Genomic DNA, 27,694 nt, shown 5'->3' with positions numbered 1-27,694 from the left:
TTCCTCAGGCTGGTCTTTTTCGTGCTGCCTCACTAGGGAGCTGCTTCATATCTCAGAGAAGGCCTTTCATCACTGAGAGCAGAGCAGCCACTAAGACAGCGTAGATGTCTAGCAGAGGGCAAGCTGACACGGCCTTTGTTGAGACCATAACCTCATGGCATGGACCGCCGAAAGAGCTTCCAAGCTGTCCTATCTAATCATGTCAAGACTTCAAAGGTTTGTCATGGCCTACGGCTGGGATCCCAATGCCATGGCATTCCAGGGTCTTCACTGACTGGCATATCTACTGCCTCTTCCACCATGAACTCTGACCCAGCGACATGCCACCAATCACCCACAGTGGCTTAAACATGGAGAGGATGCTCATGCTTTCAAAGCCCATCTCAAAGAGCTCTACTTCTGGGAAGCCTTCCCCATAGCCCACCCTAACACATGCAGGACCTAGGGCTAGAGTGCAAATAAAGGGCCCTACACCACACACTCAAATACTCAGGTGCTACCCTCTACCTGACACATGTGCCTTTATAACAATCTTGGAGGCCTGATTTGAATTTGGAATTTTTGGCCTGTATAGAGGGAACAGAAAGAAATGACCTCTAGGCCCCATTCCTTGCCCCTCTCTTCTCTTTCTATTCCTGGCTTTGTCCTGAAAGGAGTCTTGTATGCATGTATATGAATACCCCAGCCCACAAATGCAAGTTCATCTAAAACACCCCTCGGGCCTGTGGGGTCATGCTGTTGGCACAGCCTGTCCTTGGGAGAACAGATCCAGGGGCCAGGCCTGTTGAAGCCTTAGAAGGAGGACAGAGATGTACAGGAAAAGAATTCCAAGGTCCCAGTGACCTGGACTACGTTTATTAGGTGACAGAATGTGTGGAAACTGGGGGAACATGCAGATGAGGGCCAGACCAGGACCCTCTAAAGTAAATAGCCCAGGCAAGGCACCTTCCCTGGCTCTCCATTCCTTCCTGAGTGGAATTAACCGCTGCCTTTTTTGTGCTCTCAGAGCAGTCTGCTGACAGTTTTAGCATCTTGCCACTGAACTGAAGTTTTGTGGACATATCTCATCAGCCCAGGCCATGGGGCCATGAGGGTAGGGCCATCTGAAAACATAGCACCATAATACATAGCAACTTAATTAGCAGCAAATGACATTTAAATTTTTATGTATATAATAAAAGGTAGAGCTACTGTGTGTGTGCACATATGTGTACATGTGTGTGCATGTACTCCCTCTTAAATTTTCCTTGGGCTCAATTGTCTCTTCTAATTGATTTGGCCAGCATTAACAATTTCTATTACTCTTCGAAACCCTATAAAATAACTGCCACTCTTTTCATTTACTAATTACTCCCACCATAGTGACAAAATATATATACTGAAAATTATGGTTCTGCTCCAAAGACTGTTGTAGAACAGTCTATATATTCCATCACTCCATCTTCTTAATGTTCTGCAAATGGCTTATTTTAAATAAATACCAAAAGTGACCTCTGAGTATTGTCAGCATGATGATGCTGTGTTAGGTGCCTCAGGATTAGGTATGTGAAGAGGAATGCTGTAAGCTTGAAAATCCAAGAAAATGACTCTCTGCTCTAGGGACCAGACCACAAAAGCAGTTCCTCTGGGTTTGGACATTAATCAACGGAGGGCTGAAGTTGCTATTTTCTGCCACTCATCTCTGTACGGTTGGGGCTAAAAGCCCAAGTCCTGGGGATAATAACAGATGGGCTCTTATGTGTTACTAAATGCTGTTCCTTTTGTTGGCTAGGTTACAGCATGGTTTATAGCAGCCAAGAATACAGACTTAGCCCCAAAAGGCCACTTGGAAAATTGACCACCCAGCCTTTTCCTATAAATGAACCCTGAGGATTCTCTGGAGGTTCCAGCCATGAATCACTAGCCAGGAACTGCCTCCCTTTAACTGAGAAGGATGGTTTTCTGAAAGAGGGATAGCCAGAGGGCAGTGATGGAGGAAGGGGACTGACCTGCCTGGCCAGCCACACGTGAAGCTCACAGATATATGGATGTTGAAGCTCTGCCACCTTTGCGATCTCAACCTTGTCTTCACTGGAGAACCTGCTCAGTTTACCTCCTATTTACAGAGCATTGGCATAGCTTTTATGCAGAAAGGAAAAATTCACTTTAATCCCAGTTCCACAGGGTCGAAACGCTTCTCATTTAGCTTCTTGCTTCATCTGCAATGAAGTTATAATAACTAGACTTAAATTGGAAGTCTCAGTCTGCATTTCTGATTGTTGCCATTGTTTTCAATTTCCTCTCTCCCTTCCTTTTTGCGCACTAATTAAGGAACATGAGAGAGAGGAGGTGAATCCAGCATGTCTCTGGCTCACTGTCTGCACACCTCAGTAACCAAGTGTTAGCCATGAAGAGCCCCATGACGAGCCGCAGGAGGCAGGTGGAGGCCCACTTTAACACGAAGGGCAGTGCTGGTGGGAAACAGAGGTTGGGTCCTTCCCCTGCTACAACTTCTCACCCATTAGGGCCCTGGCACAGGTGAGGTCCATTCACATACATCACTGTGCCTGTTTCTTAAACCCTTGCGGCTTCATCCTGGGATCCACACTTAGCATGCACAACACCTACAGGACTCTGCTTTCACTCTCTCCTCATTCAGTTCAGGTCTCCTACTTCTGCCATAGAGCTCACCTTTCTGACCGCCTTTGTCTACTGAGCCCTCTCACCCCCCCCATCTGCTTCACAAGCCATGCCTTACAGCCTCAAGTTTTCAGGGTGTTGAGGTCAAAAGATCTCAATGGCTGGAATTAGATTGGGTTTATGATGTACCTCAGGCTTATCTCTATGGCCTTAGAAAAGTTACCTAACCAGTGACAGCCCCAGATTTTCTGTAAATGGCCGTCATATGGGAGGCATTGTGACCGTAATGGCCAGTGGAAGACATGGACACTGCCTATTTGAAAATTGGAGGGGCTGCTACAGATGAGGAGGGTGTGAAAAGCCACCTCACTATCACTCCTTTGTACCACCACAGTTCTTAACCCTTCCAGACTTTGACTTTTCTGTTTACCAAAGGAAAGGCTGTTATGGGGAATAAGTGAGATAATGTTGTAAAACACCTACACAGTGTCTGGTACTTGGCATTAGTTCAACCACTATTAGTGTCCTTGTTTACTCTCCTCTGCCTCCTGTAACCAGCTGAGAACACTACAGTAATACTTTGGAGATATTCCAGACCACCACAATAAAGCGAATGTCACAATAAAGAGACTCAAATGATTTTTTTAGTTCCCCAATGCATATAAAAGTTATTTTTATGCTCTAGTCTATTAAGTGGGCAATAGTATTATGTCTAAAAATATATACGCTTTAATTAAAAATACATTATTGTTAAAATCATCTGAGCTTTTAATGAGTTGTAAGTTTTTTGCTGGTAGAGGGTCTTGTCTTTGTATTGATGGCTACTGACTGATCAGGGTGGTGGTTGCTGAAGGTTGGGGTGTCTGTTGCAATTTCTTAAAATAAGACAGCAGTGAAGTTTGCCACATCAGTTGACTCTTCCTTTCACAAATGATCTCCCTGTACCATGCGATACTGTTTGGTAGCATTTTACCCACGGTGGAACTGTTTTCAAAATTGGAATAAGTCCTCTCAAACCCTGATGCTGCTTTATCATAAGTTTATGTAACATTCTAAATCTTTTGTTGCCTTTTCAACAATCTTCACAGCATCTTCACCAGGAGTAGATTCCAGCTCAAAAAAACCACTTTCTTTGCTCATCCAAAAGAAGCAAAACTTCATCTCTTAAAGTTTTATCATGAAATTGTAGCGATTCAGTCCCATCTTCAGGCTCCACTTTTAATTCTAGTTCTTATGCTATTTCTACCATATCTGCAATTACTTCCTCCACTGAAGTCTTGAACCCCTCAAAGTCATCTATGAAGGTTGAAATCAACTTCTTCCAAACTACTGTTCATGTTGATATTTTTACCTCTTCCCATGAACCATGCATATTCTTACTAACATCTAGAATGGTAACTTCTTTCCAGGGGGGGTTCAGTTTACTTTGCCTAGATACATCAGAGGAATCACTATCTATGTGAGCTAGAGCCTTATGGAATATATTTCTTAAATAATACTTGAGAGTTCAAATCACTCCATAGGCTGATCCGTAGGCTGCAGAATGGTTGTTGTGTTAGTTAGCAGGCATGAAAACTTTAATTTCATTGTATATCTCCATCAGAGCTCTTGGGTGATAGAGTGCATTGTCAATGAGCAGTCATTTTGAAGAGAATCTCTCTCTCTCTCTCTCTCTCTCTCTCTCTCTCTCTGAGCTCTAAGTCTCAACAGTGGGCTTTAAATATTTAGTTAACTATGTTGTAAACAGATGTGCTGTCAACCAGGACTTGTTGTTCCAAGTCTGGGAGTAGATTTAGTTTAATTCTTAAGAGCCTAGGATTTTCAAAATGGTCAGTAAGCACTGGTTTCAACTTAAAGTCATCAGCTGCATTAGCCTCTAACAAAAGAGAAGTCTGCGGGCACCTGAGTGGCTCAGTCGATTGAGTGACCGACTTCGGCTCAACTCATGATCTCGTGGTTTGTGAGTTCGAGCCTCGCGCCGGGCTCTGTGCTGACAGCTCAGAGCCTGGAGCCTGCTTCAGATTCTGTGTCTTCTCTCTCTGCTCCTCCCCTGCTCATGCTCTGTCTCTCAATAACAAATAAACATTTAAAAAAAAATAAAAAAAAAGAGAAGTCTGTTCTTTGAAGCTTTGAAACCAGGCATTGATATCTCCTCTCTAGCAGTGAAAGTCCTAGATAGCATCTTCTAATAGAAAGCTGTTTTATCAACACTGAAAATCTGCTGTTTAGTGTTGCCACCTTCATTACTTATCTTAGCTAGATCTTCTGCATAACTTGCTACACTTCTACATCAGCGCTTGCTGCTTCACTTTGCACTTTTATGTTACGGAGACGGTTTCCTTCCTTAAATCTCACAAACTGGCCTCTGCAACCTTTAAGCTTTTCTTCTGCAGCTTCCTCACCTGCATTGAAGAGAGTTAGGGCCTTGTTCTGGATTAGGCTTTGGCTTAAGGAAATGATGCGGCGCAGTTGATCTTCTATCCAGACCAGCCAAACTATCTCCACATCAATAATAAGTCTGTTTTGCTTCCTTATCACTCATGTATTCAGTGGAGTAGCACTTTTAGTTTTCTTCAAGAACTCTTCCTTTGCATTTGCACTTAGCTAAGAGAATGGTATTTGGTGCAAGAGGCCTCGCTTTTGACCTGTCTTGGTTTTTGATGTGCCTTCCTCACTAAGCTTACTCATGTCTAGTTTTTTATTGGAAGTGAGAGAGCTGCTACTCCTCTGTTCACTTGAACACTTAGAGGTTTTGTAGGGTTCTTAACTGGCCTAATTTCAATAGTGTTGTGTCTCAGGGAATAGGGGGGCCCTAGGAGAGGGAGACAGATGGGGGATGGACAGTTGGTGGGGTAGTCAAAGCACACACATTTATCCATTAAGCTCACCATCTCATACGGTGTGGTTTGGGGCACCCCAAGACAATTACAATAATATCACCAAAGATCACTGATCACAGATCACCATCACAAATATAATAATAATGAAAATGTTCGAATTATTGCAAGAATTATGAAAATGTGACGCAGAGACACAAAGTAAACAAATGCTGTTGGAAAAGAATGGTGCCAATAGACTTGCTTGACACAGGGTTGCCACAAACCTTCAATTTGTAAAAAATATAGTATCTGCAAAGTGCAACAATATGATGAACCACAATAAAATGAGGTATGCCTGTACTCCTCTCAAGAGGAGGCTACTTGGTTTTCTTCCCCAAGCTGAGGAGAGAGAAGGGGGTTAGGAGGTAAGAGTCCTGGACTGGACCAGTCACTTAACCTCTTACTACCTGTGTGATGGGGGCAAATTAGCCTCCCAGAACAACCATTTTGACTGGTGTAAAACAGAGGGGAAAATAACATACATTAGAGTTGTTGGTAGGAGTAAATTGATAGAATTAGATCCTAAAAAAAGAAGCCCTTGGGGCGCCTGGGTAGCTCAGTCAGTTAAGTGTCCACATCATGATCTCGCGGTTCATGAGTTCGAGCCCTGCATCGTGCTCTGTGCTGACAGCTCAGAGCCTGGAACCTACTTTGAATTCTGTGTCTCCCTCTCCTTCTGCCCCTCCCCCCACTCATGTTCTGTCTCTCTCCCTCTTTCAAAAATAAATAAGCATTACAAAATTTTAAAAAAGATTTAAGAAGAAAAAGCCCTTTGTGAATGATAAAGTACTCTGTAAATTTAGGCACTAATATTAACTCATCTGTGTTAAGAAATATTCATGGAATGAATTCTGTATGCCAGGGACTATGCAGTGCATCAGGGACACAGTAGTGAACAAGGTGGTCTTCATGTCTCCAGCATTTGCATCAGAACCAAGTTGATCCAAAGAGAGAGAGAGAGACCACTAGAGGCAGAGTCATTACAATGTGAAATTTGCTAGGCAGAGATGGGGGTGAAGGAAGGAGTCAGATAAGATTATTGGTAAGAAACTGACGTCTAAGTATCTGTCTAAAGTCCAGGAATAGTCATCCCAGAAAGAGTGGTAGTGGTGAGGGAAGGACATTCCAGGTGAAGAACATTTGTAAAACCTCAGTGCTTTGAGAGTGCCCATCTGTAGGTGCTTAGGACTGTATAATTGCTCAAAGTGTTGGGAGTTAAAGAGACCCTATGAGAACAGGCAGATGTCAGGGGCCTTATAAATGGCCTCCTAAGTCCTTTCCTGAGTCTTCAGGCCATCAGAGGCCACCGGATGTCTGATGGGACCTCTTTGAATGTCACATTTGGGGCCATCCTCACTCTTCGACCCCACCTTTTTAGGTAGGGAGATCCCAAGACTTTTCCCTCCCCCTTCTTGTAAGTGAGCCTTCCCCTGGTTTAATTTACTTTCATGTCCAGCCTTTAGCCCATGGGAAATAAATTGAACTAAGTTATTCTCCCCAGATCCCCCTTGAATTTTTATTGAACCTTCTTTTCCAAAAACTGTGTTTTGCTCTTGCTTGCAGGCTGCAGATAAAATGGTATGCCAGCTGCCTCTTTTATGAAACCAAGTTTGGCCTTTTAATCACACTCCCCGCCCCCCCCCCCCAATTTCCCTATCATCTGGTCTCCAGGCTCTATCTGTGGTAGGCAAAATAATGACTCCACAAAGATGTGCACACCCTAATCCCCAGAACCTGTGATAATGTAGCTTTATGTGGCAAAGAGGACTCTGTAGGTATAGTTAAGTTAAAGGTCTTGAGATGGAGAGATAATCCTGGATCTTCTGGGTGGCACCAATGTAATTACAAGGACCCTTAGAAGATGGAGGCTAGGAGACTCAGAGTTGGAGGAGGTGTGATGAGAAAATAAGAGGGGAGAGGGATGTAGGCCATGAGCTGAGGAATGCAAGCAGCCCCCAGAAGCTGAAAAGGCAAGGAAACATTATCCTCTAGAGTCTCAAGAAGGAATACAGCCCTGCTGAACCATTTTGGACTTCTGATCTCAAGAGCAGTAAGATAATAAATTTGTGCTATTTTAAACCCCTGCGTTTGTGGTAATGGGAAACAAATACCTCAGCCCTTCTCTGTCCCTCACTCCAAGCCTCCGTTTAGGTGATCCAGTGATCTTTCAACTCTATTCCTTGCCCAAACTCAACTACAGTTTTGCTCAAACTTTCTGTCCTTAATCCTTTCCCAAACTGATTCCTCCACTTGTGCTCTGGAATTCATTCCCTAACTTCCTCAAACATCTGATTCTAGCTAGTGTTTTGTTCCACATCTTCAATCTCTTCGTTGTTATTGGATTGTTCTTTAGTTCTCCTTATTTTCTTTAAACTTGTACACTCATGCAGTCAGTGCCTAACCTTCTCTCCACACACAGTCCATGACGATGACTGCCACTTCTCACCCCACCCACAAAGACAGTGTCCTGGGGAGTCCCGGTTGCCAAATCTAAGGACATTTCCAATCTCCAGACTCATTTACTTCTCTGGATCTTGATCCTGTTGAGTCACTTTACACCCTTTGGAGACCACAACACAACTTCTCCCTGATTCTTCATGTTCTCCAATCTCTTTGGTTTCTTTTGGTCATTTATTCATTTCTGAATTCAACATTTTATTGAAATCCTACTATGTGTCCGGCACTATGCTAGAGAGTATATATAAATATGCAGACACAGGCCCCTCAAGGAGTTTAGAGTGCACTGGGAAAGACAGACATGCAAAAATAATGATATATATTGTTCTAAGGGCAAAAGCAAAAATGTACACCAGGTGACATGGATGCTCCCAATCTTCTGCCCAACCTCTAGTCTAGCTACTCAAAGTGTGGTCCTTGGAGCAGCAGGAGAAGCATCACCTGGGAACTTGTAAAAGGCAGGATCTGGGTACCCAGACGTACTGAATCGAAATTTCCATGAGTAGGGTTCAAGTCTGCTCTCTAGTGTCCAAGACTCCCAGCCCCATCTCTACTTCCTCAAGATCCTTTGGCCCTCTGCTCCACTTGAAACAAAACCTCCCATTCTCCAAGGTCTGGCCTTGATGCCACTCCAGTTATGAATCTTCATGTCACCTATTTCTTCTACCTAAGGCAGAATTCATTGCCACCCTTCTGTTTATACCATTTGCAGAACACTTACCACTCTGTTTTATTCTGTTTGGTTTTATGAATGTTTATTGAGTGCTATCAGACACTATGCCAAGGTCTGGGATACAGGAGAAAAGAAGAAAGAGTTCCTTACCACAAGGCATTTGCAGCCTATTATAGTTAATAACGCATATGACCATTTTGCCTGTCTTTCCTTGAATAATTTAAATGTTGACTTCAAATGGTCCAGTATTCACCTAACGTTCACTAATTTTTCAAGTGGTGGGTATTGACATCATCAAGAAATGAAGCAGGATACAGCTATAAGTGATATGACCTGGAGCTGACCTTTAATCTTACTCGTACACATGTTCTGGTACCCTCCGTAATCCATTTCTACTTTCCTCTTCCTGGCAGCCTCTAGTCTCTATCTGAGTACCCTTGAGGGGTAGCAGAAGCGTCAGGGGTAGAGTGTGTGTCCTAAACAGAGACTATCAGGACTTTTGTTTGGATGTTGGTGGTGGTGGTGGAGGGGGTAGAAGAAGCCAGTGCCTAGAGAGCCCCTTGTACCTGTCTGAAGCCCACAGGTCAAAGCCTGCAGAAAATAGAAGCCAAAACCAGAAATCAAATCTGAGAAATAGAGGATAGGAAAATTGTTGTCTTCATATCATTTGAGCTGCTGGATCAAATCTCATCTTAAGGGTTGTTTTCCCCCATCACATTAGCTAATAAATTCCTTTCATTATTTAAGCCAGCATGGATTGGGTGCTCTGTTACTGATAATCACAATTACCCTAATTATTTTAATATTTTATTTGATTCCAAAAAAACAACTAACTTGCCCTCTAGAAAATGAGACTTTGCTCTCACTGTAGACTGACTTCCCCATGTGCAGGTCATTCCTTTGGCCCTATCTGAGAAAGTATAGATTCCTGGGACTGCATGGCCACACCAAACTTCAATTAAGGTTGTTCTGCAATGGCTGTAGATTGGTTTGTTCTTTCTTCTGTTTTTAGTACTATACCGGTTAAAGTTAATTTTATGTGTCCGTTTCACTGGGTCATCCAGTGCCCACATATGTGCCTGAACATTATTCTAGGTATGTTTGTGAGAGTATTTCCAGATCAGTCTGGCATTTAAATTGGTAGAATGAGTAAAGCAGATTGCCCTTCCCAGTGTGGGTGGGCCTCATCTAAACTGCTGAGGGCCTGAATGCGACTGGTTGAACAGTGACATTGGTCCTCTCCTGCTCTTGAACTGTGACTTACACCATCAGCCATCGGGTTCTAAGGTTTTCAGATTTGGACCAAAACTTAAGCCGTTGGCTCTCCTGGTTCTCAGGCTTTTGGACTCAGGCTGGAACTACACCACTTGTTTTCCTGGGTCCTCAACTTACAAATGGCACTTTGTAAGGGGCATTTGTGGGACTTCTGGACTTCTCAGCCTCATAATCGCATAAGCCAATTCCAATTGTTCATGATATATGTATCCTAACGGTTCTGTTTCTCTGGGGACCCATAACAGTACTCAACCTCTGCCATCACCTACCTCCTCACTTTCACAGTTACAGAAAAAGTGAACGAGTGCTTTCATGGAAGGATAGGTGTGTTTAGACACATGAGGGAGGAAGCCAGAAGCACACATCCTGCTCACAAACCCAGAAACATGCATGGTTATGTGGACCAGCATGTATATGGTGTACTTTTTACCTCTGGTTGCTTTCTCTTTGCAGCTACATGTAAAAGCCGTAGAAGATGGTACTGTTCTGGTTGTTCCAGCTGAGACATCAAGGCCAGGAGTTCTGTCAGGTGTCTGTTAATTGGCTGAGGCTGCTTTTCATACACAGCAGGTAACACCCTCAACAACATGGCATTACCTGTTGAAAGAACAATACCAAGAATGATGACTATCAGCTCCCAATCAGTAGAAGCACCATTAGTGTCAATTCAGTAAACTTTGCACTTATTCATTAAATGGCCAAGTCTTCTGCTAAAAATAACACAGTATCTTATCCTGAAAAATCACTAGAGCATGGCTTAAACTGATTCCATAAAAGGGGATATTTTATTTATTTATTATCTAATGAAAAATTGTCCTGAGTAATGCACCACGGGGAAAGAGGAAAATTTGACAGTAACCGGACCACACCCTTAAGAAGGAAACAGTTCTGATAAAGAATTCCTGATGAGACACAACATTTGGATGCTGTTTAAATGAAAACTAAGCAGTGCCGTAAGCATGAGACTAAATGAAACTGAACCAAAAAAAGAGCACAGAGGAATGTATTCACCTTCCTGAGAGATACGGAGGCATGATTTAGACAACTGACATATGGAAACTATGCTCTATTTTTATGAATAGTTAGAAAAGTAGCAATGCAAATTTAAATCCCCAATTTCTGCTCTATTTCAAGGGAAGTTTAGACTCAGCTTTGTTTGTCACACGTGATTTACCTCAAAGACATGTAGGGACAACTGGATTTAAAATGGCAAAATCTCAAGAAAAGATACTGCATAAGCTACAGAGACTTATCTGCAAACAACATATGGGAAACATCTGCTTATCACTTTATGGTATGGATTTTTTTTCCCCTCAGAATCCTCTTAAGTACTTACACGTCTCAGGAGAATTGGTTGCTAGGGATTTCTTGAACAAAAATTTTCTTGTGTCTATTTACTTTAAATTTGGCTTTATATACAGAAGAAATACACGGAAGGAATCAAATAAACAGAAGTGATTACACATATGTAGACCTTTCTTAAATGGTAGGACATGTCTATATGTAAAGGACATTTAGATGTGAGAATTAAGGAAAGAAAGTCATCATTTTCAGAATATCAGTGACTAAATTTAATAGAAGGGTGATTCTGGATCAAACTGAATGATTATGGGAGATGAGAAATAATGAGAATTGTTTTTTCTCACATGCGGTTCATAGAATTGGTCTCCAGCAGATTTTGGACAGTACAAGAGTTCACAGAGTACAAGGTATTGGAAATACACTCAGAGTTTTCTTTTAAAAAAATGTGTCCGTCCCAAAACATTGCTTTATTTTGTTTGTTTTCTATTTTAACCAAGAATTGTCTTTAAAGGATCAGGAATTTTAAATGTAATGTACAGGGTACATTTGATCATAGAACTTAGTTATGGAGACATCCTGATCAATCTCTAAAAAAGTTTGTGATAAATAGGACTGTCGTTGGAATTGAAGAGAGGAAACTGGTGTAAGGCTTTTTGGTACAATACTCACTCACTAAACTTCCTGAGAGCCCTGAAGGGGAAAACTCCAGATTAGTCATTGTCAGCTGACTTGAATTTCTATCAAATGATGCAAAAAAATAAATGCATAAAAACTTTTTTGAGGGGCACCTGGGTGGATCAGTCGGTTGAGCGTCCAACTTCAACTCAAGTCATGATCTCCGTTTATGAGTTCGAGCCCCACATAGGGCTCACTGTTGTCAGGCTGCCAGGGAAGAGCCCACTTTGGATCCTCTGTCCCTCTCTCTCTGCCCCTTCCCCACTTGCACTCTCCCCAAAACAAATACATATTAATAAATTTTTTTAAAACCTTTTTTTTGTTAGAAACTGATATAGGTATAGAAATCCTATCTATCCCATTTATAAACTAATATATTTTTAAATCATGGAATGTTTGAAGCCATTAGATAAATGTAGGCAATAATATAAAGAACAAGGGTGTGCACACCAACCATCTTTTCAAAACAACCTCGTGCCAGAATTGCTTCCTGTCACACTCCTATCTTTTTCTCTCCAGAGGCAACCACCATCCTAAAGTTGGTATTTATCATCTTCAGGAATGTTTCTACACTTTCGTTGTATGCGTATATGCACCAACGAGAATTTTACAGTGTTGTTTTCCATGCTTTACAACTTTATATCAGTAAAATTCACACTGTATAAATCTCTTTGTAATAGCTAACTTTTTGTACATTCAACATTGTGTTGAAGTTTTGCTCCAAGGAGCTCTCCCACAGCTGTATGGTATTCTCTTGTATATTCAATTTATTCATACACTCAATGGTTGAGAGACATTACTATGATTATTTTGAATATGATGATTATTATGATTAGCTTTTACCAACAACGTGGCAGTTTTTACACCTATTTCTTTGTGTATAAATGGGAGATCTTCGCTAGGGTACTGCTTCTGAGCTTAATGTGCTTAGAAATCACCCGAGTATCTTGTTAAACCATAGGTACTGATTCCGCAGGTTAAGGGTTTGGGCCTGAGAATCTGAATTTCTAACGAGCTCTCAGGTGACGCTGATGTCCCCTATACCCCATAATTAAGTGGCAAAGCAGGGGTTTTGTCCCTGGGAGTTAAGCTTCTAGATGTTTCAAAATTTCTTTGCAATGTGGTTGTATTAGTTTTCTATTGCTGTCATGAGAAATTGCCAAAAGCTTAGTGGGCCAAAACAACACAAATTTATTATTTTATATTTCTATAGTTCAAAAGTCTGACAGGAGTCTCACTGGGCTAAAATCCAGGCATTGGAAGGGTCAGGTTCCTTCTTGGAGGTGGTAGAAGAGAATTTATTTCCTCGGCTTCTTTAGTTTCTGGAAACCGTCAGCATTCCTTAGAGTTCCCTTCCTCCATCTTCAAAGTCAGCAACAGAGCAAGTCCTCTGACTCTGCTGCTATCATCATCAATCTCTTTCTCTGATTCTCCCTTCTGCCTCTCTCTTCCACTTTTAAGAATGCTTATGATTACACTGGCCCATGTGTATAATCTAGGATTATCTCCCTATTTTATGTAGCAACCTTAGTTCCATTTTCAATGCAGTGAAACATAACCTGTCCACAGGCTGTGGGGATTAAGACATGAACACTTGGGGGGCACTATCCTGCCTACCATCATGACTATAACAATTCACACACCCACCAGCGGCATGAGTGTTTCTGTTGCTCCATATCTTTGCCAACGTTTGGTCTTGACAGACATCGGTTTTTGCCAGTCTGATGGAGTGTGAGATGGTACCTCATTTTTTTGTGTGTGCTTGTTTTCATTTTCATTTTCTTAATTGCTTGTGTGACTAAGTACCCTTTTAATAGGCTCACAGGTCATTTCCCCTCTTGTGATTTGACCATTCATATCCTTTGCCTATTTTCACTTGCGATGTTTATATTTTCCTCTTGATTTGTAGAAAGCATTTATTTATTCTGTATACTAGTTTTTTGTTGATTGCTTTTAAAGTTGCAATGTTAATGTAGTTGATTTTTAAAATTTCTTCATAGTTTGTATTTTTTTTTGTTATTGAGATATCTTTCTCTACCCTAGGTTCATAAAAATTTTCTCCTAAAAGCATTATGATTTTGTCTCTCATATTTGTCTTTAATCCAGCTGGGACTTACTTTTGTACATGAGGAAGAGATTTTTTGTGTGTATATAAACAATTGCCCTAGCTCCATTTATCAAGTTGGCAGTTGTTTCCCTTCTGATTTTTAATACCTTTTTCATGCAGAAGGTTTCTCATATATCTGTGTCTGTGTCTGGATATTTATCATAGCGTCACCAATTATACTTTTTCTTAATTACAAAATGTTTATAATAAATCATTATATCTCATAGGACAAATTTCTTCATCTTCTACTTCAAATTCCTCTTGGCTCCTTTATATAAATTTTACCATTAGTTTGTCAACTTCCTCAGGAAACTAGATTGGCATTTTTTTTCCCCACACTGAATGCACAGACTAATTTGGGATAATTGACATCTTTGTGAAAGCAAGTCTTCCCATTCAAGAACATGGCCTTCCATCCATGTAGGGTTTAAAAAAATGTCTTCAATGAAGTTTTGTGATATTAGTTGTGTTGTATGTATCTTTTATTAAATTGGTTCCCAGGTATCTCATTTTTGTTGTTGCTATTGTAAATAAATGGAAGCTTTAAAAAATGTTCTATCAATTGTCTGCTGGCATTAAGAAAACACTGATTTTTGTGTGTTCTTTCAGCCAGCAAAGCTTGCTCACTTCTCTTAATAATCTGTCTTCAGAGTCTCTTAGATTTGCTGTTTATAGGTAATCAACTCATAATAATTGATGATGGCTTTGTCTCTTTTCTCTGTTTTTATATCTTATGTTTCTTTTTTTTGTCCTACTTTTACTGGCTGAGACCTCTAATGCTCTATGAGTAGAACCAGTGTCTACGGATATCCTTTTGTTGTTCCTGTTTTTAAAAATTATGTTTCTAAGGATTCATTATTATGTATGTATATGTTTCTATCGATTTTGGCATTTCTGTTTTATCAGTTTAAGTTTCTGTTTTCTAGTTTGTATATAAATTACTGTTGAATTTTATTAAACGTTTTTCTGCATCTGTTGACACGATTACATGATTTTTCGTTTAAATTGTTAATGTAATAAATTAATAGATAATTCTAATATTTACATGAGTCTTGCAGTCTTGGAATAAACTCAACTTGGTTATAATGTATTTTTATGCTTATATTGTTGAGTATGTTTGGCTAATATTTTATTTAGAGCTTCTGCATTTATGTTCTTGAATAAGACTGGCCTTCCTTTCTTGTACTGTCCTTGTCTCTTTTTAGTATCCTAGTTACTAAAGTTATAGAAAGTTATAGAAAGAATGTAGCGCATTCCCGCATACTCTATTCTCAGAAGCAGTTTGTGTAAGATGAGGATTATATGTTCCTTGAATGTTTGGTAGAACTTGCTTAGCAAACTCTCTGAGCAATGTTCTATATATTTCATTTTATATAGAACTTTATATAGTTTAGGTTTCTTTATCCTTTAGCAACGTTTTTGTAATTTGATCAGTTATCACAGAAGTGGACATAGTTATGAAAGACTTCTATTAAAATCTCTATAATTATAGATTTTTCAGTTTCTCATTATTTTGTCAGTCTTCAGCATATATTTTTTGAAACTATGTTACTAAATAATTCTGAGATATCTTCCTGGTAAAGTGTTTATCATACTTTATTCTCTTTCCCTTAAAGTCTATTTTTGATTGATATTAATATAACTATTCTAGCTTTTTTGAAATGTACCTGTTTCATACATTCTCCCCTTGGCCTTGTAAAATTTTTACTTTCAACATTTCTAGGTTCTTATGTTTTATGTGTGGTTCTTGTAGATGACACATAGCTGAGGATTTTAAAAATATTCTTACTTGACAACTTATGTCTCTTAATTGGAAAGTTTGTTTTATTAATATTTATGATGATTATTGGTACACTTGGATTTCTTTTTACAACACTGTGTTGTGTTTTGTTATTCATCTTGCTTTGTCTATGCCTTTTTCCATTCTTTACTGCTTTCTATTGAACAAGTTTTCTTCAATTCTTTCTATTCCTTCTATTTGAACATTCTATTTCCTTTTGGTTCTCATGGCTGTCTTTAAAAGATACATTCTGAGGGGCGCCTGGGTGGCGCAGTCGGTTAAGCGTCCGACTTCAGCCAGGTCACGATCTCGCGGTCCGTGAGTTCGAGCCCCGCGTCAGGCTCTGGGCTGATGGCTCGGAGCCTGGAGCCTGTTTCCGATTCTGTGTCTCCCTCTCTGTCTGCCCCTCCCCCGTTCATGCTCTGTCTCTCTCTGTCCCAAAAATAAATAAACATTGAAAAAAAAATTAAAAAATAAAAAAATAAAAAAAATAATAAAAGAAACATTCTGGAACTAACAAAACAAAATTAATTTCTCTATCATCTTCCTGAACAATGAAATGCCTTTAGAATACTTTATTGAACTTAAAGAGTATATTTTGGATGATTTTCTTAGATTTTTCTTCCAATTCTTTAATATTCTCTTCAGCTTTGCCTATTAGTCATTTAACCCATTCCTTGAGGTTTTTAAATTTTCAATTAATTTTTTTATTTCTAGAAATTACATATGGTCCTTAAAAAAAATCTGCCTAGTCTTTTTCTTTTCACAATGTCTTTTCTTTGTTCATGTTTCCAACTCCTTGTGGATCTAAAATAATTTCAATTTTTTTTTTTAACATTTACTTATTGTTGAGAGACAGAGAGAGACAGAGCATGAGCAGGGGAGGGGCAGAGAGAGAGAGAGAAACAGAATCTGAAGCATGTTCCAGGCTTTGAGCTGTCAGCAGAGTCCAATGCAGGGCCCAAACCCATGAACCGCATGATCATGACCTGGCTCAAAGGCAGAAGCTTACCCGACTGAGCCACCCAGGTGCCCCAAGGATCTAAAATAACTTTAAACACACCTATTTTCTAGTTCCTAGGTGATATTTTAAATCAATGACGTTTTGGGGAGAGGGGTGTTTAATCCTTTTTTTTTTTTGTTTCTGATTCTGATTTGTTGCGGATTGTTTCCTCTTATGTTTAAATATTTGTATTGTGAACTTGTTTTTACTGTGGCAGATAGTACACACTGAATCTTGCACATGTATGAGGGCAGACCCACAGTCACAAACTTTTAGGGACTCTGCAAAGTTCAGTTAAAGAGAGACATGCTTACTTCTCACTTATTTAGTGTAGGACAGAGAATGGGGCTATATCCACTGAAATCCAATATACAACTCTCTGAGGGTCTGGCTTTAGGTGAGGGTCTCACTCCTAACTCCCCACTCAGGCCTAAGCTTTGCTCCCACATGGTCATTAATTAATACTTGGTTGCTGCAGAACTGATAACCCTTCCCTCCCTTTACCTCCCTCCAGGGGGGGCCTTAGCATCAGCTCTTGGGCTTACGCATTTGGTTGTGGTTCCCCCCTTTACCTTTGGCCCCTGGATATTTCCCTAACTTTATTGGTAGTCCATTTGTACATTTAATGTTATTATAATGTAAATGCATTTCTAGGCGTTTCGTACACTAGTTTTCAGCTTATATAGACCTTCATTATTTCCACAGAAGCAGGAATCCCTAAGTTTACTTTAAAAACATGAACTTTGACTCTAAACCTAGTGAAATCATATCATTTCCACATAATATTGGTTTATGAAAAGAAACATCCCTAAAATCATCTAATTCCTCTCCCCCAGCTCCTTCTTAATTCAGATTTATCGCTTTTGCTTTGTTGTTTGTCATTTTAAAAGTATGTTTATAAAAGCATAGTTGCAACTCCAGAAGGCTTAAAGATGGAATAACTCAGAATGGACTTGGCTTCTAGGGCCATCAAAACCCTTACCAAGTTGGTTTATCTCAGAATCACAGAGTCATTTTCACAACTCAGACCTATAAAACTGTGTACAAAGGATAAGTGGGAAAGTTTTCTATACATAAAGGGCTGTGAAACTGTAAAAAGCGCCACACGAAATGCTGGAATGATGATCTTGCTTTCATGCCTCTATGCCTGCTGACTTACTTCCCCCCCCCCCCCCCCCCCACCTCCCCTCCCCTCCCCTGCCTTTCATCCCTCAGTGTTACCAATTCAAGTTACAACAGCTAATCCTCACGGGGACAGTCTTAGCCCAGTTTCCCCACCTCTTTCCCCTCTGACCCTCCTCCAATTAATCTGACTGCAGCGTAAACCTTTGCGGTCTATTATTGTGCAACGTCCACGTTTCCCTCGCCCTCCCACCCAGCCCCCTCCCCTCCAAATTCTGGGGAGCTCCCGTTACCGCGGTGCCACCGGCATTACTCATTCATCTCCATTCAGGCTTTCCCCAGCATTTATTAAGGGCTCTCTGCTCCTGCCTCTCACTCTCCCTCTCCGCTGCTCAAACACTGCTCACTCGAGAGCCCGCCTCGTCCCCTCAGGCCAGCTGTGGGAAGCGGCAAAAGAAAGAACTTTGTCTCTCTCCAGCAATGCATCTCCCTGCGATTCTGTTTTGTGCTCTCTGGTGTGCGGTGTCTGCCGAGACCTCGGATGATTATGAGCTCATGTATGTGAATTTGGACAACGAAATAGACAATGGACTCCATCCCACTGAGGACCGTAAGTTCATTTTAACTGTTTCTCTGCTAACCCTAACTACATAGCCATCCCTGTGGGTCTAAATATTATACATATACTTCGTAGCCAACGAAATGAGCGTTAAAAAAACTATAGTTTGTTTTGCCAAAGAAAGGAAGCACTTTAGGAAAGGGGGAGGTTTCAAAAAGTTCTGTCACAGACACAGAATGGCTTGGACCGCATGAAATCGCCGATATTTGCCTGTTTTGAGCCTCATGAACGGCAAATTTCACAGCGTTCCACTTAATATGTACCTCCGTGAATGGTTTCTGTCATTGTCGAGAGAGTCACGCGCTGTTTTCCGGAGGTGTCCTTAAAGGGGAGGGGGTGCTGGGGACGGGCAGTAACTTGGGACCACCGAGGGAGGTCGGCTTTCTACAAAGCACGCCCTGGGAAGGCCTGGGCGGGCCGGTAACGCGTGTGTCCCGCGCTCTAGCCACGCCGTGTGACTGCCGTCGGGAGCACACCGAGTGGGACAAGCTCTTCATCATGCTGGAGGACTCGCAGATGAGGGAGGGCATGCTGCTGCAGGCCACCGACGACGTCCTCCGGGGCGAGCTGCAGAGGCTGCGGGCGGAGCTGGGCCGCCTGGCGGGCAGCCTGGCGAGGCCGTGCGCGCCGCCGGCCCCCGCGGAGGCCCGGCTGGCCCGGGCGCTGGACGAGCTGCTGCAGGCGAGCCGCGACGCGGGCCGCAGGCTGGCGCGCCTGGAGAGCGCGGAGACGCCGCGCCCGGAGGAGGCGGGGCGCGCCCTGGGCGCGGTGCTCGAGGAGCTGCGGCGGACGCGAGCCGACCTCCGCGCGGTGCAGGGCTGGGCGGCCGGGCGCTGGCTGCCGGCAGGTAAGGACGCGGAGCGGAGCGGCCCCCTCCCCTCCCCCGCCGCTTTGTCCTCGGAACGCGCGTGGCGGGAAGCCCAGTGGCAGCCCCCTAGGGCCAGCTTCAGTGGGGACACACGAAGCTCTAGTTCTCTATGCACGCTCACACGGATCACATTCGCCATAGAAGGCGCGAAAACTGACTTTGAAAAGTATTCTCCGGCCGCGGGGAGCCCAGAAGAGACCTGTGCACGTAACCATCACAGTCTTGAAATAGACGTCAAGGGCCCCTGACACCCGATCCGACCAGGAGGTGCAGGAGCTCTATTGGCCGGTTATAACCGTGACCTCTCTAGCTGTCCGGCTTCCCTCCGTTAGGGATTTCCACTTCTTCTAATTTTAGCCTGTCTCTCTTTAGGGGGGAAAGGGCTCCGGTTCCCCCGCGCTATTTCAGGGCCCAGCCTAATTTTTAGGGACACGTTCCAATCCCTGGGCCGGCCCCTCCTCCCCGCTGGTTCTGAGCAAGAGACTTGAGACTGAACCTGATCTCCTGAAAGATTAGTGGAATTCCTGAGGGGTCTCCCAGTCCCCGGGGCCTGGGGAATTAGCCTGTGAGAGACGAGGCTTGGGATAAACTTGCGGGGGCGGGATCCAAGGTAGAATGGTCTGAGGTAGGAGCCTATTGGTAACCCTCCTCCCCAGTGATTTAAGGGGTGAGAGCCAAAGGAGAGAGAGGGAGAGAGAGAGAGAGAAAGAGAAAGACAGGCGGTTCGAACCAGATGCAACTTGTTGGAAGTCCCATGTGATACTACATGAATCTCCAAACACATGTGGGCCTGAAAAATACATTGGGAAGATGGCTAAAAGAAATGAGATTTATTTGGAACCAAGTAACACTCCTTTACAAGTCAAACTTTTTTGGAGATAGTAGGGCAAAAATCATTTGTGGGTTATATTAGAAAATCAGCGACTTGGGTAAGAAAATGTAATTTACGCTGTTCCTGAGAATCTCATGAAGGGAAAACAATCACAAACAATGCCATTCCTCTTTACAGTTACAATAAAGCAACTCATCTGTTGAAGTAGGAGGAAGAATCATAAGCATGTGTGAGAGCATGTTTCATTTAAAATTACAGAAACCATACCCGAGTATCAGTCGTTACTAAATAGCTGAGGACTGTTTGGCAGTACTGAGCATATTTCCTTGAATGTATTACGTGTGGTTTCAGAGACTGAAAAAGCATAAAATCAAATATACAATAGATCCTCAATGTAAGTGGCAAAGAGACAAATTATAATCTGGTGGCTGTCTTAATGGATGAAATCTCTTGTCTTTGGCAAACCATGTAAAATCATTGTACATTTAATGTACCTGATTAATGCGAATTTTCACTCTCACCTCTGTATGCTAGTTAGAGCAGAGAGGAATGTATTTCTGAATTCTAAAATAGTTAATTTCTTATATCCAATAGTACTTTTTCCACATGGTTTGGTTTCTCTTCCCTTGGTTTCCTGCCAGCTTGGTTCCTAAGGGATTCCTAATTATTCTGTTGTCGGCCTCCTAAGAACCTGGTTTTAATTTTGTTCGGTCTTTGATAATATAATCAGAAAAACCTATTAGTTAAAAGCCATTTCATGAGAGTCTCTGACATTTTAAAGAGATAGCAAGAGCCTCAGTGACTGGTCCCCACCAAAAAATCCACAAAAATCCTGCGAACAACAAGTTCCACTCCATGAATTCCTATGGCCAGTGCACCCTGCAGGGGAAGCTGGGTCTCAGAGAGGCAATCAAGGAATGCTTTGGAATGCAATCCTGACTGCCTGGGTTTATTTAAACAGGAAATCAGTTAATTAGACTGCAATAGGCCCCTTCTTGAACACTACTTTACTGGGACATTACAGAGAAGATCTCAAATGGTTATGCATCTTTTATTCCATTATCTTTGTTTGATTTAATTAACACAACTAGAAAAAAATGCATCTACCGATTTCATTTGAGAAAAGAATGCCTCATTACGAATTTCAAAAATCTTCAAAAATTCAAATTACTCACTGAAAAAGTTAATAGCAAAATGTAACAGGGCCAACTTGTGCTTTAGTGTTGTTGTTACTTTCATACAATTTTCTGAATCTCAGTATTTCTTTGATTATTTCTAGGTCCACATCTGTCTAACTTTTTAGGACAGAGCCTAGCCCTCAATCACTTGCAGTCATTGAACTTAGTTCAGCACACTTTTCATGGGCGTTTGGTGCCTGCAAGTTCTACACATTCACCAGTTAGTCTCTAAATGCTCTGGAAGTTTGCTTATCAAAGCTATTTTATGGTAAATCTTCAGTTTGTCATAAAGTGAATACTTCGGCCTCCTTTACATTAAAAAGAATTCTTTTTTCTGGTCTCTCATACACCTATGAAGTTATCACAAAGTAGAGTTCTCCCGTGAAAGGTTTTAGCATGTTTCCCAGAGACACCTAGAAGATCTTCACTTCAGCATCTCTAGCTTCCTGACCAGACATGTGACCTGGAGATGAACTGAGGTGGGAGTTTACTGAGCTCCCAACTCCCATGTCACAAAGTCTCCTTCCAAGTGCTCTTGAGCAGAAATATGTTCTCCAGTAGGCCCCTTGAAAGAGTTCACTCTTCCTTAAAGGCTTTCTATTGTTGCTTAAACAGTATTTATAAGCCTGTGGACAAAATAAGAGTTTCTAAGCATATCCTTGGGCTACACAGTTCTTCCCGAGTACTATATATTTGTTGCTTACAGACTTGCAGAATATTAGGAAGAGACTGGAAGAGGCTTTTAGCCTATAAAAGCCTAGAGAGATATGGGGCTCATCAAAAACTGCATGCTTGCTAATAGTAAAACAAACTGAGTTCCAGCCCCCCTAGTCAAATCTAGGGGTTCTTCTACCATTAAGAAGCAATGCAGTGTGCTAGTTAGGGCGTGGCCTCTGATGACCAGGTTACTTAGTGCTCTATGCCTTACTTTTCTCCTTTGTAGAATGGGAATATTAAGACTATCCCTTAATATGGGAATATTAAGATTAAAATGATATAGAGGGATTAGAACAGTATTTGGTACACAGAGATTACCCAATTAGAGTTAGTCATCATTATCATCTATTGCTGACTTTCAAAGGTAGCTTTCTACAAACTTTGCAAAGTTTACAACTATCTAGAACATGAGGTATATGAAATGTATTCAGCAACAATATGACTGTCCTAGATTTTCACTTAAAAATGCATGTTGACTTGGGGCATCTGGGTGATTCAGCTGACTGAGCACCAACTCTTGGTTTCTGCTCGGGTCACAATCTCACAGTTCATTAGATCGAGCCCTGAGTCAGGCTCTGCACTGACAGCACTGAGCCTGCTTGGGATTCTTTCCCGCTTCCTCTGCTCCTCTTCTGTGCTGGTGCTCACTTGCTGGGTGTCTCTCTCTCAAAATAAATAAATAAAACATTAACACATAAAATAAAAATACATGTTGACCGTGGGTAAATAGGGTGAGCCAGGACCATTGAATTTCATAGGTTTTTTGTTTTTGTTTTTATTCTAAAAGCTTGGTGAAGTCAAGATGAGGGAAACAAGTTTGGCTTTAGGTTTTTTGAAAATACAGTGTCATTGTTTGAAGTTAAAGCATAGTGACTCACTCAACATTTTTATTTTAAAAAAAGCAGTAAAAGGAAATAAGCTAATTGTGAGGGGAACTAGTTATTAAAATATGGTTTCCATTATTTTCTGAGTTGGGACAATTTGGCTCCTCTGCATGTCATCTTGTCCACTTAGATGCCTCACTGAGCAAGCCTGACAATTGACTTTCCTTATTCCTGTTTTCTTTGCTCTACCAAGAAATCACTCTTGAAGCTCCTCAAGTCATGGTGTAATACTGCACATAATTTTCAGTGGTAGTCATTAAAATGCCTATGCTAAAAGACCCAAATGCTGGAATCGTTTCTGAGTGAATTTATATTTTCTCTCCTATCCTTCTTACTTTCTTGCCATTCTAGGTTGTGAAACAGCACTTTTATTCCCAATGCGTTCCAAGAAGATTTTTGGAAGCGTGCATCCAGCGACACCAATGAAGCTTGAGTCTTTTAGTGCCTGCATTTGGGTCAAAGCCACAGATGTATTAAACAAAACCATCCTGTTTTCGTATGGCACAAAGAGAAATCCATATGAGATCCAGCTGTACCTTGGCTATCAGTCCATAGTGTTTGTGGTGGGTGGAGAGGAGAACAAACTGATTGCTAATACTGTGATTTCCCTGGGAAAGTGGACCCATCTGTGCAGCACCTGGAATTCAGAGAAGGGGCGCATGTCCTTGTGGGTAAACGGTGAACTGGTGGCTACCACTGTCGAGATGGCCATAGGTCATATTGTTCCTGAGGGAGGGATCCTGCAGATTGGCCAAGAAAAGAACGGCTGCTGTGTAGGTGGTGGCTTTGATGAAACACTAGCCTTTTCTGGAAGACTCACAGGCTTTAATATCTGGGATCGCGTTCTCAGCAATGAAGAGATAAGAGAGACCGCAGGAGCCGATTCTTGTCACATCCGGGGAAATGTTGTTGGGTGGGGAGTCACAGAAATTCAGCCACATGGAGGAGCTCAGTATGTTTCATAAGTGTTGTGAAACTCTACTTGAAGCCAAAGAAAGAAACTCACGTTTTCAACATATGCCAGTTGGGAAGGTCTAAAAACCTCAGTGCATATTAAGCACACTTGAGATTAATGAAGGGGAGAGTTGAGATCAATTTTTATTCATCTTGGCAAAATACTGAATAAACAGTTGAAGACAAGACATTGGAGAATGCTTTTGGGGATATTGTTACTAGACTTTATGCCAGGTGCTTTCAGATTAATGCCATGTCTTTGTCAGATAAACTCTCAAATAATTAAAACGGACTGTATTATTGAACAGAAGGACAATTGTTTTACTTTCCTTTGGTTAATTTTGTTTTGGCCAGAGAGGACTTTTACATTGGAAGAAAAATAAAATAACATATTGCTGTCCATTGTTCATTGTTATTGGTATGTACCTTATTAAAAAATGATGATAAAACATATTTATACTACAATGTGACTTAACAAATGCAAATGTAGTTTATGTGTTATAACCGAATGTCACTTTTTTGAGAAGATAGTTATATAAGTTATATTGTAAAATGGTTTTGTATTAATTTTATTAAGACTATTTTTGTAAAGCTGTACTGTAAATAAAATATTTTATAAAACTATCCCGTATCATCTAACTATAAATTTAAAAGATGTTTTGGAGCAAATCCAAACTCGAAGTAGGAAACAGTTTTCAGATACTAATCTATTGTGTGAATGGTAATAGCTAATATTGTTAGAAATAAACTATAGAGTTGCTTTAAGCTTTGGCTTCCTACAAATCATAAGCAAAACATCTGATCTTGGCTAAGTCAATTCATCTCTCTGAGTTTTAGTTTTCTCCACTGAGAAATCAAGGAATTGAGGAAAAATGATCTCTAAGTCCCTTCCAATTTGGCAAATCTATGACCATATACAACTTTCTGTCCTGTGTAACACAGCAACAAACATAAATTAGCATAGTTCCCCAAATGTATGTGATGAGGACTGTTACTGGGGAGATCTAAGAATCTGGAAAGGAAACGATGACTCCTACCCTGAAAGCGTACCCCATTCTCATACTCATGCATGAAGGAGAGGACAATCAAACCTCTTCACCCTGCAGAAGGTGAGGTAACTCTCCCACACTGATGTTCTCCTCCTGTCGAGGTTATGCAGGGCTAATAGAAGACTACGGCAAAGCTGTTTCTGAATGTCAGTAGCAAATGTGGTAGGGCCACAGTGATGATATGTCCACCTAAAGACAGGGCCTGAGCAACCACAGGTCTTCACGGTTTGGGAGGTTTGGAGAATAGGGCCAGGAGTAGTTGTCAAACCACATTTTATAACCAACTAGTTGAGTGTCCTTAGACAAGTCACTTAACTCTTCTGGGTTTTCTCAGTAAAAGAAGGGAATTGGTCTCTCATTGCCTTTATCAATAAAATGCCATGAATCTAGGTATGCTTGAGGATGTTTGTGGTATCGATATAGTTTCATTCCACTTGTGAGACCCACAAAATCAGGCTGATGGATCTCCAAAAAGGGTGTTCACAGTTGAGGTCAAAGGCCAGTCTCAGAACCTTGGAGGTTACATGATTCAAGGTTGTAGGCACACTGGCCATACGTTAAGTCCTTGTTTAGCCATTATCTATATGACTTGAGAACTTAACTGGAAGAAAAAAAACACTAGATCCAACCACAAGCAGAGAATTAGGCATGCGTTCAATTTCCACATCCCAGATGCAAGAATTAGATCTGCCCAAAATACATGCAAACTCGTATTCTGACAGAGTTAAGCATAAGGGCATTTTTAATTTTTTTATGGGGATCACACATTGAGGGTAAAGAAGCAGCAAACAGAAGAAAAATAAGGAATTCTTGGGTTACAAAAGTAGAAATCTCATCTGCTACGGCAGTAAATCCAGATAAGTGGTTCAAGGGATTTCTGATTGTTCCCTAATACTTATTTTTTCCCTCTGTTCTAAAGTAACAACATTCTGGTTTAAATAGTGAGTATGCCCACTCATAGTAAGACTGTATTTTCTAGCATCAATTGCAGCTAGGTGTGGCCAGGTGACTAAGTTCTGGCTGATGTTGAAATATTGAATGTGAATCTCTTTCCCTTCCTCTTCCTCCCAGTTGGAATATGGGAATGATGGCAAGAGTTTCAGCAACCATCTTAGACTGTGAAATTCGGAGCAATTTGGGTCTCACATGTTGTGAAGCTGCCTTGCCAGTCCTGGGCTGCCTATCCCTGCAATTCTTCTATAGGAGAGAAAACTACACTTCTGGCATTTTAAATCCACTATTGTTTGACCAACCTAATCTGATCCAGAACAACTTTTGTTTTAATTGAAAAGACCACACACACTTTATTCCCTCAAAACACTCATAGACTATACTTAGAAAATACATTTTATAAATTCTCAGGAAGTTGGCTATTTGACTGTTTTTTTTTTCTAATAGTATTTAATGAGCTTCAGAATACATAGTGTCATCAAAAGGAAGAAGTAAGAAATGTATAAAACTGACATAAAATTTCTAAAAAGAAATATCAGTATGCTGGTGTAGTTTGGCACATTGGCAAAGAGTTTCATTCGCCAGAATGGTTATTAAGGGCATCGCTGTATCATGGTGTTGTAAAATGTGCAAGATGACTCAAGTTTTTAGGAGGAAAAAATATAATACGTTATATATATAAAATATAAAATATCGTGTGTACGTGTACTCGAGTGACCAATTGCCCTGGTTTGCCTAGAATTGTCCCCCCTTTAGCACTGAGAGTCAGCCCTGTGTCTCAGAAAACCCTTCAGTTCTAGACAAATTGTGACAGTTTGTCACTTTGTCACTCTAGTACATATGTATGTATGTCACTAGAGCAATATTTTTGCATATGAATATGTGAACAAAACAGAGTTGATATATTTTCCTTGTCTATTACAATATAAATTGGTTTTTGTGAAATGTTAATTCCTTTAAAATATATTCAGAACATTTTACTACTAAGTATACATTTTAGAGTTTGGTACTTGCCATTAGTTAATTAACTTCACTTTAACAATTACATTTGCAAACAAAGAAGAAATTTTAACTGATGTTTAGTTTTTTTAATTAAATGTTATGTTAGAAAGCTTTTCGTTGAGAAGCTTACTGAGGTCAAATGTTTCCAGAACTGTCTTTTAGCCCCTTAATAAAAAGCACTCATAAAGTTAAAAATCTTGGTCAAAGTAATGATATATGTTTACATCTATATTCATGGATTTCAGTGAACTAGAAAATAGATTACTGACACTTGCATTCAGTTTCATAAATTTGGACTGTGAAAGGAAGCATGCTGGTCTTGGGCTCAGAAATCCAGCATTCTAATCTTAGAACACCATCACCTACCAACTAGAAGAAGTCAGACCTGCCAAGTAATCTTGATGAGTTTCACAGTAGCCAAGACATTAGAGATAAAGGACTTGCCTACCTTGCTGCAGGGTTATTATGAAAATAAGAGAAAAACTGATAATGTATCTAAAAGTACTTCCTAAACTAATATTTGAAATAAAAGTTGTCTTTAAGTTTTTCCATGTTGTTACCAGTGGATTAAATCAAAAAGAAGCAAACACGTGAAAATACATATGAATAAGCTAACATAAAGATTCCCTTATATTGCGGAGAAGTCATTCTCAGAGGCCAGCCCAGGGATGTTCCTCTCTGTGCAGGCCTTATTTGACTTCACAGCAACATCTGCTGGTGGAGTCAAGCAGGTGCAAACTCTGGAGTG

General features: G+C 40.9%; 2 protein-coding genes across 14 annotated transcripts in view; one reads left to right on the top strand and one right to left on the bottom strand.

Annotated features, from left to right (window-relative positions):
• Positions 1 to 27,694, bottom strand: part of VEPH1 (ventricular zone expressed PH domain containing 1) — a 254,352-nt gene that overhangs the window by 180,043 nt on the left and 46,615 nt on the right. For all 13 annotated transcript variants that reach the window (XM_019810515.3, XM_045037395.1, XM_019810519.3 and 10 more), the window contains one exon: positions 10,334 to 10,500. In XM_019810515.3, the coding sequence (XP_019666074.1) occupies positions 10,334 to 10,500 (167 nt within the window). The remainder of the gene's footprint in view (positions 1 to 10,333; positions 10,501 to 27,694) is intronic.
• Positions 18,020 to 24,568, top strand: PTX3 (pentraxin 3). The gene is made up of 3 exons (XM_023260440.2): positions 18,020 to 18,502; positions 18,957 to 19,358; positions 23,342 to 24,568. The coding sequence occupies exons 1-3, from the start codon at positions 18,373 to 18,375 to the stop codon at positions 23,953 to 23,955; spliced, it is 1,146 nt and encodes a 381-aa protein (XP_023116208.1). The 5' UTR covers positions 18,020 to 18,372; the 3' UTR covers positions 23,956 to 24,568.

This window comes from Felis catus, chromosome C2, assembly GCF_018350175.1.
Source record: "Felis catus isolate Fca126 chromosome C2, F.catus_Fca126_mat1.0, whole genome shotgun sequence".
In the NCBI taxonomy this organism is placed as follows: domain Eukaryota; kingdom Metazoa; phylum Chordata; class Mammalia; order Carnivora; family Felidae; genus Felis; species Felis catus.
The sequence above is the reverse complement of the archived record's forward strand: the minus strand, read 5'-3'. Positions and strand labels throughout refer to the sequence as shown.